We start from the raw sequence: 15,502 nt of genomic DNA on the forward strand, positions 1-15,502 counted from the left end.
CAATGTTATTTACCTTGTGTTCGGTATCATCAGAAACATAAGTTTCGGGCAAATCCGAGGACTCTAATCTTTGGGGCAAAGACGTATCTGATAAGCAGCTACTGCCGTGGTAGAGTTAGCTACATCACTAACTTTTCTAAGTTCATATCGGCCCGGAGATAATATGTGCGTCATTTTGCAAGGTCCAATCCAATCTGATTCAAATGTCCTTGACTCGTCTCTCGAAATTAGTACATAATCACCAATATTATATACTTTTTTAAGTTTTGAGCGGTTTCTTGACCGCTCATCCTGTTTAATAGTATTTTCATAAAGGCGTCTTTTAGCGAATTCTCTTCACTTCTCATGCTGAACAGCAGAAGTAGGGAGATTATCTTCAGAAGCATTTTCAATTACGCGCTGAATTTCTGGTATTCTGTTGTCACATCCAAAGAGTGTTTGAAGAGGTGTTCTCTTTGTTTTTTTATGAACAGTGGTATTTATTATAAGCTGAATTCGGGATACTAACGTACCCCATTCAGACGTAACTTCAGCCTGAACGCGTAAAAGGTTTGCTACAAAACGCATATAACGTTCCACTTGACCATTCGCTTGATGCACGTAGGGTGTAATAAAATGCCACTGAATGTTCCATTCGGAGAGAAGTTCACGATTTTGGGCTGCACGCAGCGAAGTGCCATTGTTGGATATTATGCGGGCTGGAGTACCCACAAGGTATATTATATCCATGAGGCAGTCGGCAATTTTTTGTCTTCTGTTTTTGGTAGGGAACCAAGACAATTAACATGTATAGTATTAAATGGTATAGCAACTTCTTCTATCGAGTGTACGTAATTAGTGGTTGTTCTGGGTGTTCATTTTCGAGTGAGGCAGGTTAAACATGACTCTATATATTTTTTTCAAAGTGGCGCATTCTTGGGAACAGAAAATGATAATTTATGCTTAATACAGTTTTATCAATGCCAATGTATGCCTGTTCATCATGGTATTCTTTTAATAATGTATATCGGGCGCTTTTTAGTACAAAATATTACGTTACTCTTTCTGAATTTAACTCGCTCATATGACATAATGTGTTTCTGATTGTACAAAACTATTTTTTTTTATCTAATTTGTCGTTAGTTTATCTTTCATGTCCTGTGTTTCGCTGTCCATACTTTGTCCTAATTAAGCTTAAAAATTCTTTTTTATCGTCTTCAGTTAATCTTATTTTAAATTCACCTGTAGTTATAGAGGTATTAATTTCACTAAAATTCTTCCTTTAATACGTTAAGATTGTGGATTTTTAAATTCTAATTTAGGTAAAGCATGGCAATAAGTTAATACGATGCCAGATATATTCAAGAAGTCTAAACCAATTATTATATCAACACAAATTACGTCATTAGAAACCACATGCAACTTAAGTGTAACATTTATTAGATGGCATGTATTAAAAACAACTCAAACTCACTCAAACTCGCCTCCCATTCGGATCTCCGGGCGGAGGCTGGTCGGGGGGGGTTCATTAGGCGGATTTAAAAGCCTAAAAATCAATTTCTGCAACATCAGAGGCCTAAACACCAATATTAATGCAGTACACTACACCTGCAATCAAATAAGCCTCACATTCTGGCATTGGCAGAAACAAAGGTGAAACCTCCAACAACAAATGTTCACCTCATTTATCCTGGATACGATCTACACACCCGATTTCGACTAAACTTTGGATTGGCAGTATTTGTCAAGAGCGATTTGAGTTGCCAGCGGGAGGAAACGCTTGAACCTGCGGACTTCGACGCCATGTGGTTCAAAATAATAGTCAGTGGAGCCACGAAATTTATCTGCTGTATCTACAGACCACCAAGTGACACCCAATACAGGCGGCTCTTTTTGAACCTGGTTGATTGCATTAACCAACTGCAAATTGACTACCCAAGCGCCGAAATCATCGTCATGGGTGATTTTAACGTTCACAATATCAACTGGCTGCGCTTCTGCAACAAGAACGACGATGAAGGACGAGAAGCTGACCTATTTGCCACCATATGCGGGCTTACGCAGCTTGTGGAGGAACCTACCAGAATCCCCGATCGAGACGGCGAGTTTGCGAGTCTCCTAGATCTGGTCTTGGCTTCAGACCCTGACTCGTACACTGTATCAGTACAGGCCCCCCTAGGAACATCGGACCACAAATTGATAACAGTCTCTTGCCAGTTGGATGTTAAAACGCAGGATCCTCCGATGCCGCGGAAGGTATGGCACTATAAATCAGCAGAGTGGAACCATCTTCGGGAATTTTATCGCTCATTCCCTTGGAAAGAAGTCTGCTTTAGAACCAATAATATCTCAAAATGTGCAAACCAAATTACAGAGACGATCTTGGCAGGAATGGAAGCTTATATCCCTTTTTCTACTAAATGCGGATCAAACAACAAGCAATGGTTCAACCTGAATTGCAAAAAGGCAGTAAACACTAAAAACGCAGCATATCGCAAATGGCGTCAACATCCTTCCACCGAAAATCGGAGGAACTTTTTAACCTCCAGAAATAGCTGCAAGCGAATTATTGATGAATGCAAAGAGAGTCACAACAAGAGGATCAAAAACAAATTGCTAAACTGCCCAAATGGAACAAGATCTTTCTGGTCGGTATCGAAAGCCGTTAGTCAAGGATTTGCTAAGTCGGCTTTGCCACCCCTAACAGCAGATGATGGTTCTATCGCGGTAACAGCAAGGGAAAAAGCCAACTTACTGGGTAAACTCTTCGCGTCCAATTCTACTCTGCACTCGCAAGGCAAAACACCGCCATATTTGCCAAGGGTGAATTCATCGATGGGAGAAATTTCGTTTCCCCAACGAATTATAAATAAAATTCTTAAAAGCGTAGACACCAACAAAGCTTCTGGACCCGATGGAATTCCAGCCCTGGTACTAAAACGTTGTGCAGACGAATTGACTCCTCCCTTGTGTAGACTATTCACGGCATCGTATAAGCAGGGCTCATTTCCAACAAGCTGGAAAACTGCTCAAGTGCAAGCTGTACCCAAAAAGGGTAAGAAGACGATGCCCTCCAATTACCGCCCGATTGCACTAGTTCCAGTAATATCGAAGATTATGGAGAAAGCAGTCAACCAACAACTGTTAAGATATCTGGAATCATCTGGACTAATCAGCGATCATCAATACGGCTTCCGAAAGCTTAGATCCACCGGCGATCTTCTGGTCTACGTCACACACTTGTGGACGGAGGCCATGGAGAAGCACGGCGAGTCCCGCTCAGTCGCTCTTGACATTTCCAAGGCATTTGACAGAGTGTGGCATGAGGGACTACTAACCAAGCTCTCCTCAATCGGCATACAAAACTCATTATTGAATTGGATCAAAAGTTTTCTTGAACAACGAACAATCCAAGTAGCCGTCGATGGATACCTCTCCAACAAATTTAACATTAACGCTGGAGTCCCTCAAGGATTCATTCTATCCCCCACCCTTTTCTTGGTATATATCAACGATTTGGTAGGAACCACTGTCAATCCAATCTACAGCTTTGCGGATGATAGCACACTTATTTCCACATTTAAGTCCGCCAAACCAACGACAGCCGCAACTTCTCAGAATCTTAGGCAGCAACAGGTAGCTTCAACCAACAACGATATTAGAGCAAGTGGGGCGATAACAATTTGGTCAATTTTAACGCTAAAAAAACGCAGGCTGCAGTATTTACGATGAAGACTAACCTTGGTGGCCCGGAGCTGGTTATGGCAGGGAAAACATTGCCAATGAAATCATCTTTACATCTTCTACGAGTCGAAGTCACCAACAGTGTGTCCTGGCATGACCACGTTGCCGAGATCGCCAGGGCAGCTTCCAAAAAACTCGGAGTGCTTTTCAAAACGAAAAAACTGTATACACCAGAACAGCTGCTGACTCTTTATAAGGCTCAAATACGCCCTTCCGTCGAGTATTGCTCGCATGTCTGGCATAGTTAAGCATAGTTTAAAGCTGCTAGATTCTATACAGAAGAGAGCTATTCGTCTTATCGACAAACCAGAACTGACAAAGAGTCTGGCCAGTCTGGAGCACAGGAGAAAGGTGGCTGATCTCTGTTTATTCTACCGTTATTATCACGGTAAGTGCTCCTCTGAGCTGGCAGGCCTGATTCCACCCAGGGCTGTTCCGGCAAGAAGGACGCGTCTAGCAGTTGCGGCTCATCAACATCGAGTCCACCTGCCTACCCCAAGGACGTCGCTGTATCGGGACTCATTCATCTGGAGAACATCTTCTTTGTGGAACGGGCTTCCACCTCACATATTTCCCGACGCATACAACCTGCAGCGATTCAAGATAAATGCCCACAAATATCTTCGCGTAAGCACCACTCCAAGAGTGACATAGGACTTTCCTCTTGTGCTTGTGTTACCATAAAAAAAAAGAATTTTTGCCTACGCCCATACGTAATTTTTCTTCTGCTGTAAAAATCCCCGAAACATCATTAGCTTCATTATGACGTATAAGAGAAACCTCTGCTCCAGTATCTAATAAAACTTCTTGAATCCTATTGATGTTTAGTGACTACAAACAGAATTTGTTAATCATTACCACTTTACTGACGCTACAAACGTTTACGTGCTTATAAGAATCAGGTTTCTGCTTATTATCGGCCCGAATTGTCTTTAAACACTTATCAAATGAATGACCCGATTTTTTACAATAATTGCGTGATGTGCGGTAGCTTTAGACGGACCAGGTAGATTTTCTTCCCTTTCCATTTTAATCCCTCGAGACATACATTCTGCCCGACGATGACCAATCTTTCCGCAGTTAAACCATTCAATATAATTTTTTTTTTAAATTTACACTTCTATGGCTTACGTTGTCATTGTCATTGTTATTTGAAAATTCATTTTGAATTTCCCGTCGATTGTTATTATTGATGTTGCTATGGCTGGTCGGTTTTATTTCAATTCGTGTAAAATGAAGCGAACTAACAGTTGGGTGCCCAGCTTGTGTTAATTGGGCTTGTAAAGAGGTATTCTTTACACCAAAACAAATTAGACTTATAAGTTGCTCCTGCGTAAATGCAACTCTTATTAAGTTAATTTTTTGTAATTTTAAACGATCGTGTGAACCAAAAGACGGACAGCCGTCAGAATTATAGGCCATAGCATCGGACATTAATTGACCAACATTTGCACTACCTGCAAAACTTCCGCACAAATCTCTTTTTAAATTTTCCCAAAGAACGGCTATCTAAAGGACACCAATTTTTAAACCTGCTCTCCTGCCTCCCCTTCAAAACAAATTCCAATTGCAGCCATAAGTACACCAGTACTCCGACCCAAGTGGGTAGCCAATTCGGACACATCATTGACCCATCTTTCCGGGTCATCTCGTCCAGGTACAAAGTCCGGAAAACTAATGCAATCCCCAGTTGGCATAGATGGCACATTCACATGCGAATCGGCATGCTCTAAAAGTCCGCGAAGCAAATTCTCCAAAGTGGAGCCCACATTTGCACTTCCTTCCGCCATTTTTAAATTAATTGACACAATAGTTCACGTAACGGGTAACAAGACACGTTTTCGGGTAATCCCACTTCTGACTTAGAATATTAGATTTAAATGAAAATCTAATAAAAATTTAAAACGCACTAAAATTTAAAACGCACTACTTGTTACTAAAAATGAAGAATATCAAAATGTGACCATTTACACCAAGGCTCGTGGTGATTCTGTCTTTTTGTCAACGATATCGAATCCCGCTGACGCAAGACCCTATCGAATTACCACTCGGACTTGTCTGTGTTTATATAATAAATCTTAAGATAATGCGGTTCAATAGATGGAAGATCAATCTTAAAAGCAACAACACGCGTACTTATGTGCCCAGAAATGTATTGAACAAGATGCCGATGTTTTTGTTTATTTATTGTAAATTAAGTAGGTTTACTTGATGTTATTTTTATATTACAAAGCACAGTTTGGTAAAACTATTAACATCGCTATAACTTTGTTATTTTTAAGTTTAGGCTATTGGTGTAAATACACTTTTTATTCAGAAAATTATTAACTTTTGATTTATGCAAAAATATACAGGGCATTCTATTAAAAAAAAAAGAAATATTTCTCAGTTTCTCAGACACGCGATATCGAATATTTTTCTGGTTTCACAATTTTAATCAATAGACAAAATCGTACTAGTTTGCTGATTTAACCGATCCTGCATCTTAAATATTAACAAAAACACCAATTAATCAGAGGCACTCTGTATACATATATTGTAACGTAGGCAATTAGAAATTTAAAAAAATTAATTTGAAAAAAGGGCACTTTTATAAGTATATGTGTAAATTACCTTAATCATTTCCTCTGTAGTACAATTAACGGTTTCGTTACGGTGGGAATTGAAATAATCTGTGTTGTACCAAGTTTGATTGAGCCACACCGGCAAGAACCAAACGTATCCTTCAACGGCCGTCATTTTTAGATTGTATGCTTCACACATCACTTGCCGCGCAATCTCGTCTACCACATCAGCAATTATTATACGGGCTCTATTGGCTTTTAAGTCTTCGAGGTACTGAAAAAAAAATTCTATTAAGTAATTTTACACTAATAAACTTTGAACCAAATTGTAAATAAATTCTATATTATTCTAATACTATTCGGAATTGAAGAAGAACCATTATCAAAAAAATATTATTTTATAAGACATATAGTAAGATATGTTTTGGGATAGTTTAAATTTGGTTTAAAAGCGAGTTAAAAAAGAGCATTAAAAATCAGGGATGAAGGACGCAAAGTTACATTGGCGCTTGACACATAACAAAAATATCGGAAACAATCATAGTTTGATTGAAATATAGTTAGCATTTTAAAAAAAATTGATAAACCTGCAACGCTTTAAATAGGTTTCGACAGACAAAAAATAATGATTATTGGTCATATTACAAATAACTTATAGGAGAAGAAATTATACTAAGAAATTATACTACTTCTGCTATTTGTGCTGAAAAAAAGGCTTTTCTTAACCATGAGCTAAAACATAGTAATGTTAGGGAAAAGTGTAATTTAATGAGAAAAATAGGAATTTGTAAGTCCAAAAAATCTACATTACCTGAGAATTTATCAAAAAATTTGAATGACGCAAATTCACATTTTTCCAATATTTCTGTCAAGGCACTTAATATCCATACAGGGCTTCTTAATTATTACCATACTAATAGTCTAAGGCATAGTTCACTTAAGTTTAATGTTCAGTCACAATACCGTCATGAAAATTTTAGGAAAACTTAAGTCAAAAGCAATTGGTCGTGATAATTTAAACTTGGAGCTTATATTGCTCTGTTGTACATTTATAATACCACATATTACTCATTTGATAAATTCATGCATAACATCAAATATATTTTCGACCAGTTAGAAACTAGCTAATATACTTCCATTGTAAATAAGTTAAAAAGACTTCCAAAGTAAAAAATCCAAAAGAATTTAGCGACTTACGTTCAATTTCGATTCTGCCTATATTATCGAACGTTCTAGAGAAATGTCTTGAGCAGCAAATTACCTTGTTTTTAAACAGCAATTCTATCCTTCCTTTGAAGCAGTCTGGATTACATTTCAATCATAGCTGTGCGACCGCTCTATGCGATCTGACGGATAATATTATTCGATCTTTAGATGAAAACGAATCCGTTGTACTAGGGATGCTAGATTATAGCAAAGCTTTCGATATGCTTAATCACGAGATTTTATTGTCGATACTTGGTTTTGTAGGATTTTCTAATGCTGCAATTAAACTCGTGGAAAGCTTTATCACACATTGAAAGCAAAAAGTTTGTTTAAATGACAATTTTTCAGAAGACATGGCTGTAGTTATGGGAGTTCCTCAGAACAGTGTTCTTGGTCCTCTTCTTTTTTTGATTTATACGTGCGTTTTGTTTAAATGTTTAAAGTATACTAAACATCATAGTTATGCTGATGATATGCAGTTGATGTTGTCATTTGATTCATCAAATGTCCGGGCAATGCTGGTGACTGTTTAAATGAAGACTTGTCAAGTCTATATAATTTATCTGTAAAACATGGCTTACAGTTAAACCCTAAGAAATCTGTTGCGATATTGTTTACCAAATAAAATTTAAGGCAGCACCTATTGGAAAATTTAAAGATACAAATTAATAACGAGCCTATCGTATTTCAAGATATTTACAAACATCTCGGTTTGTACATTGATGTAGGATTAAGATTCTCATATCATGTGACATCAAAATTGCAGAAAGCCTATTCAATGTTGAAAACTTTATATCCGCAGCGCCATGAGTTAAATGGGGATACTAAGCGAATGCTGTGCGACTCTCTCATTCTTTCTCATTTTAACTTTTGTGATACTGTGTATGGCCCTTGTTTAGACAACAGAGATAAAAAGCGTATAGAAAAGTTGCAAAATGCATGTATAAGGTTTATTTTTGTTATTCGCAGGCCATATGGAGTGTCGCACCAGTCGAAAGATCTTGAATGGCTTAATATGTCATCGAGGAGAGAGTTACATTATGTGGTATTTTGCTACAATATTCTTAAGATGAGGTGCCCACAATCTTTTGGATAGGGTGGTATTTAAAGCTGATATTCATCATCAGGCTAATGTTAGAAATAGACGGCGTTTAGTTTATTCCACGACATCGAAAAGAAATTATTAAACAATCATTTTCTTATAATATTGCATCTGTAATAAATAAATATATTACTGATCTTTCGCTAACGACAAACGGCTTCCGAAAATGCATGAAATCTAAGCTCCAGAATATTATTTAAAAACTTATTATTATTTTTTATTAAAGCAATGCATTTAAAAATATGAATTTTGGATTTGTTATAGGTTTTTATTTTTGTTTATTCTCTTTTTCATTTTATTAATGTAAACATGTTTTAAATGTGTTTCCTCGATTTTTGTGCACTATTTATTTATTTTTCTTTGGGTACTTACTATTATTAACTTTTTTTGGATAAATTATTCTACTTTATAGGCTACAACAGCCCTCAACTGCGTTGAGAAGCTGAAATTATGCCTTTTAATCCACATTTTGTCTGTTATTTTTTGTTACAATGATGTTTTTTTTTACAGCTTGTAAACATATGTATATGTGGATTAATAAACGTTATTATTATTATATACAAGAATAAAACAACGTATATTCTCATCACAGCTAGCGTGTTAATTTATTTAATAATTTATGGACCTTGCCCATTTGTAGGATAAAAATGTTAACAATAAAATATAAAACTCAACAACCTAAAATAAATGATAACAGAAAACATATACAGATAAATTAATAATCATTAGATAATAATTTAAATAAAGTGAAACAAACAGGTACAAAACACTAAAAAATGTTCAGACTTAAAAATCAGATCACATTTCTTTTTAATAGTCTCACAAATTTTCTCAAGTTAACATAAAAAAAAGTGAAGACTTTCGGCATAGGAGTTTGCTATTCCTGACACCCTTGGAATAAATTAAATCAAAGGTATATTTATCGACTGGAGGAATATTGGACTTGAAGGCTAAATATCTAAGAAACCGCCCTTACACTCGTTCCAGTCTGTATATGTGACAAGCATAGTGAGGGCTCGAGACTAATGAACAGTATTCTAATTACTGCTCTTAATAAAGTACAGTACAGTAATCTAATTGCAGAAATGGTCGTAATATCAAATGTACTTTTTTGTATCTTTTTTTTAAACCTAAGCATACTAAATGCCTTGGAAGGAATTAAGTCAATGTGATAAAGTATAATCAAAAAAATATTATTTTGTTTCTTAGTAAAGCATATTGAATGGCTTTTTGCAACATGTAGATCCATAGCATTCTCCTCACACCACTGATCTAGTCTTTTGAGATCTGATTGACGTTTTAAATAATCTTCAATCGAAGAAAGAGTCATATAATCATTTAGATCATCAGCAAAACCTAAGAATTTAAAGAATTGAACAAAGTTGGATATAGTGACAAAATAGTCCATACTTGCAGTGGAGTCTTAGATTAAGAAAAATGAATATCCACTCTCTTATTTATTAAACATTGTCAGCAACCTGGCAAAATCTATTATGATGATCGAGCAATTTGGCGGATCCAAGCGTAACTGATATCCGAGAGACGACTCGAGTTCAGTTCTACGCGGGCCCCGCTCGTAGCTGCTTTATTGTCATATATTTTATAAGTTTATTATTCATATGTTATTATATATTATTATAATGTGCCTTCTTAATTAATAAAATCTAAAATCAGAAGTGGGATCGTGCGTGCGCAGTGCCTATCCAATTTATCACACTATATAGAGACTACAATATACATATATAGTAAGCAAACTTCGACCTAACATTGGTAACTTTGCGTGATAGTGATATACTTATAAAAATTTCGGCCACCGATCCAACATCCAGTTCAAGTGTATCGTCAGCTGTGCAAATGCAAGCTATATTTTTTCAACTCGTTCAAGCCCTTCAACCAACGAATTCTCTTCGATGTGGGAACGATGAGGAATTTTCTTTACCTTCTTTTAACCCACAAGTAGACAGGGCAGAAAACTGGATAGAGGTAGTAGAAGGATGTGCTCAAGAAGCGGGATGGAGTGAGGCTATACTGCTGGTAAGAATAAGTTCATGTATGAGAGGTAGTGCTAGATTTTGGTTTAATGAGTGGAAACCCCTAGTTCAAAAAAGAACTTGGAGTAATCTTAATCGCGACTTGGTTAACAATTTTCAGGGAACAATTAATATTGGGGCGTTGGCTCATGAAGCAATAAATTTTAAATCTGACGGGTGTTCTAGTTTTGCTGACTATGCACGTATCAAACTGCAAAAGATTGAACGTTTAAGAACTAATTTTTCTCAATCAGAAATAGTATCACTAATTTGTTATGGAATTAGTAATCCTAACATCCAAATGCAAATAAATCAATTAAACTGTTAAAATACGGTTGATTGCTGAACCATGAAGAGCTTTACAATTTTGCATACTTAAACCACACAAATCTGGCACCGAAATAAATCAATCTCGCTATTCAATTCCTGCAAGGACTACTGGATCCTTTTCGTCAGAAAATAATATGATATATCCATCTTCACAAGGTCCACGATGTTTTAAATTTGTGGCCAGTTAGGCCATATGCAGAATTCTTGTATTGAAGTTGGTTTAGAACGTGAAAGATCCGGGAGTCCACCCTACCCGACAAGTAAAAAACCGCGACCATTTTGCGACTATTGTAAAAAACCTGGTCATACTGATAATAGTTGTTTTAAAAAGAAAGATAATAACCGCAATCATAACACTGTTCGTATTTGTCGATCACCAGAGCAATACACAAAATATTCGCTAGACGAGACCTGTCCCCTAATTATAAAAGGTCATAAATTTAATGCAATAATTGATACGGGTGCACAACTTTCTCTTATTAAAATTAGTGTAGTTAGAAAAATATACAAGATTAATATAATTAGTTTTCCACCCTTGACATGGCGGCGGGTTTCCACCAAATTCCTGTCCACTCCGAATCCATTGAAAAATTGGCTTTTGTCACATCGGATGGACAATTTGAATATTTAAGAATGCCGTTCGGGCTCTCCAATGCGCCAGCTATCTATCAAAGAGCAATAAACCATGTACTTAATAATTTAATTACAAAAGGAATTGCATTAGAATACATGGATGACGTTTTAGTTCCTTCGGAAAATATTGAACAAGGCCTTGAACGACTAGAACTAGTTCTTTTAAGCCTATACGGGAATATGGCTTTTCTTTGAACATAAAAAAATGTAAATTTCTTAAAACATCCGTTGAATATCTAGGTAGACTTATTTCTGAGGGAAATGTAAAGCCTAGTCCAAGTAAAACTGAAATGCTCCGTAATTCACCTAAACCTTCAAATATCCGAGAAGTTCGACAATTTCTTGGCCTTGCCGGTTATTTCCGCAAATTTATCCCAAGTTTTTCGCAAAAAGTATCGCCAATTTCTCATTTACTAAAAACAAATATTCCCTGGTTTTGGGGCCCAGAACAAGATAAAGCTTACGCCTATGTTATTTCTATTCTCACAAACGATACCGTTTTAGCGATATTCGATCCCGAGCTACCTATCGAATTACACACCGATGCTAGTAGTTTGGGTTATGGGGCAATTATATTACAAATTTATCATGGACAAAAACGAGTAGTGGCATATTATAGTAAAGCTACTACAGGTCCTGAGTCACGTTATCATTCTTTTGAACTTGAGACGCTTGCTGTTTATAATTCACTTAAACATTTTAGGCATTACTTAGTAGGCATAAATTTTAAGTTAATTACTGACTGTAATGCTCTTAAAAACTCTCAATTTAAAAGAGACTTGATACCCCGCGTAAGTCGTTGGTGGGTTTACATGCAAGACTTGATTTTGAAATTGAGCATCGCCCGGGCTCTGCCACGGCTTGCGTTGATTTTTTAAGCAGAAACACACCGCCGCCGGCGCCGCCTAAACAAAAAACGTGTCTGTCCAATAACACCTCTACAAACAATAACACCTCTACAAAAGGACAAAGCGCTCCAAAAAAATTTGCTCGTGACACGTTTGGGCCATGCACTTCGGGTTGATTTTCGCGTGAATTCAGCTGGTGACGCTGCCGGTGTTCGTCCACGGAAGGCTGCCTGCAACGCTGCCAGACTTTGCAGATTGCCGTGAACGTTAGGATGATCTATTACTATCTTAAAATAATTAAATCTATATCTTTAACTGCTCTTACTTTACAATTTAGTTAAAAAAAGAGTGCATCCTTATTTCTCTTTTTATAATTGAAACTTCAATTTTTTCAAATTTTATCATTTATCTAATACCTTGTTACTTGCCAATAGTTCTTTGTATATAAATCTGACAACGGCGCATCTACTAGTTGTGCCACCTGATGAAACGAGAGGTTAGGTTTTTTATATTTATGTTCTGTAGTTGCCGGTATTTCTGACGAGATCCGCAGTAAACATTAGCCCATTTTTGTGTTTTTTTCTAAAATCGGAACTGTTTATTTCCGCGAAACGTGTATGTTATATTTATGTAAACTCTTCGCGTACTTTTAAATCGCAAAATCTTAATTTCGGACTAGAAAAATCCTCGGAAAAACCGGTTCTCGGTCGCGGTTTTATTTGTTTATATCAGAGTTTAATACTTTAGTTCGTGTTTAATTTAATATTTTTCTCCTAGTTCGGCTTGTAGTTTATACCAGAGTGTAAATATGCCTCAAAAGTGTTGTGTTCCGGGTTGTAACGGAAACTATAAAAACGGACCTAAAGTGCACGTCTTCGGTTTTCCGAAGGATATACCTAAATCTAAGGGGAAAATGGGTAAAAGCCATACACAGAGATGACTTTGAGCCCACAAACAACACCAAAGTATGTGAAGATCATTTTCCTGAAGGTAGTATAATAAAGAGTACTTTATTATATGTTTTATTATACATATTAAGTGCAAGATTCTAACACAGGTAAAATTTTTACAATAGAATTACTAAAACCAAACTTTTGAATCTTTTTTATATAGTGAGCCAGTTTGTATTTTAACATCAAAATTTAAAACTCCATATACTTCCCATAGTTTAGATGATTTATATGCAATACTTGAAGCAATAGACCTTACTATTATTACCCTGCCTTTGGAGGAAAATGTTACCAATAATGACAACCACGACTGTGACTTAAATCTGCCACCTACAAATACTGCTACCGAGACTGCTACCAATACCCTTGGCAATACAATTCTCGATCATGCCAAACCATCAAATGACATAAATAAAATGAAACGTGTGTTCGATTTTGTGTCAAACATACTAAAAAGTTTTAAAAACATTGAAGACAACAAAATAGTACATTCTTTAGATTTTATTTGTTAACAATTAGCTTTGCTTAAAACTGCAAAGGAAAGGTACAGATATTCAAGTAGTACAATAATTTTGACCTCTATAATCTATACTATTAGTCCTCATGCATACAAGTATTTAAGAGATTATGGATCCCTAATTTTACCACATCCTCAAACTATAATGGGTATTTGTAACAAACACATGACCGATCCCCACATAGATGAAAAAAAAATGTTTTTAACTTATGCCCAAAATGTGTTTAGTTTACTAAAGGATCATGAGAGATTTGTGACACTATTTTTTGATGAAATTCATATTGACCCTTATACATGGACTATAAAGGCGGTAATATCACTGGAACATCAGTCAATAATAAGTCTCTAGCTTTCCAGCATTTACTTTTATGATTACAAGTGTGTGTTCCAGCTTTAAGGAAGTAGTTTACATAGCTCCCATCTCCAAAATTACATCAGACATACTTTATAATTTTATTAAGACAATTATTGAAAATTTAGAGGAGATTGGATACATAGTTTTTTAATAGTGTGATAATAATGCCATTAACGGGAAAGCCATTAGTCATTTTTCAACTGCAGACCAACTTAGCATTGTTTATCCCCATCCCATAGATAATCAGAGACCATTATTTTACCTATTTGACACAGTTCACTTACTTAAATGTGTATTTAATAATTGGCTTAACTCTAAACCAGACCAACAATTTTATTTTCCTGATTTTGACACCTCGAAGAAAAAATGTGCTTCTTTTTCTGCAATTAAAAAATTACATGAACTGGAGTATACCTAAGCTTTTTAAGCTTTTAAAGTCAATATATGTATTTATGTGTATATAATAACATTTTTTACTACTTAATGGTATAAAAAAAAATAAAAAAATACCTAAAAACGTATGTTGAATTTTGGCGCAGATGTAGGGGAGTTGGGAGTCTGCATTTAATATTACACCATAATATTTAACCTGACATTCAACCAGAACTAAAACATACCTTTGAATGTTTCCTGAACTCTATTCTATTCCTAGCATTTTTTAAAATAAGCCAAATATTGAGATATTAGCATATGAAATCCCTTGGTTTTTAAAAATCGGTGGCCCACATCGATGACGTCACGCGCCAAGCACTAAGGCCTTGTCTTTGAGTGGGTGTTGGTCTGTCACTAGAAAAGTTATTACCGAAAATGATTCGGACGATGACCTTAATTCAGAATCTAGTGAGAGTGAACACTTGATGCCAGATGGTTGGCTTGCAATTCAGCAAAACAAAGATAGCGAAGTAGAATCGTATAATGCTCTTATTAAACAAAACAAATTAGATAAAAAATCCTATTGTATTCGTAATACACTTTTATGTCATATAGAGAATATTGACGGTGAGAAACACGTTCAGTATTTTGTGCCAAAGGTATCCCGTTTTGCTTTAGTAAAAGAGTATCATGATAACCAATACCATCTTGGCATGGATAAAGTAATCGCCAGTATAGCCCAACATTTCTGGTTCCCTGGAATGAGATCTTTTATTAAAAAGTATATTAATGGTTGCCTAAAATGTTTAACAAAGAAACGTACTCCGAAGCCTTCTCATACTAAACTTTATTCCTTGCCCAAAGTGGACATT

At 36.0% G+C, this 15,502-nt stretch overlaps 1 protein-coding gene across 4 annotated transcripts in view; it reads right to left on the minus strand.

Moving 5' to 3' along the window:
• The window catches only part of LOC126746095 (retinal guanylyl cyclase 2-like), a 407,445-nt gene that overhangs the window by 132,235 nt on the left and 259,708 nt on the right, over window positions 1–15,502 (minus strand). For all 4 annotated transcript variants that reach the window (XM_050454204.1, XM_050454203.1, XM_050454205.1 and 1 more), the window contains exon 9: window positions 6,337–6,561. In XM_050454204.1, coding sequence (XP_050310161.1) covers window positions 6,337–6,561 — 225 coding nt within the window. The remainder of the gene's footprint in view (window positions 1–6,336; window positions 6,562–15,502) is intronic.

Source organism: Anthonomus grandis, chromosome 17, assembly GCF_022605725.1.
Source record: "Anthonomus grandis grandis chromosome 17, icAntGran1.3, whole genome shotgun sequence".
NCBI lineage: Eukaryota > Metazoa > Arthropoda > Insecta > Coleoptera > Curculionidae > Anthonomus > Anthonomus grandis.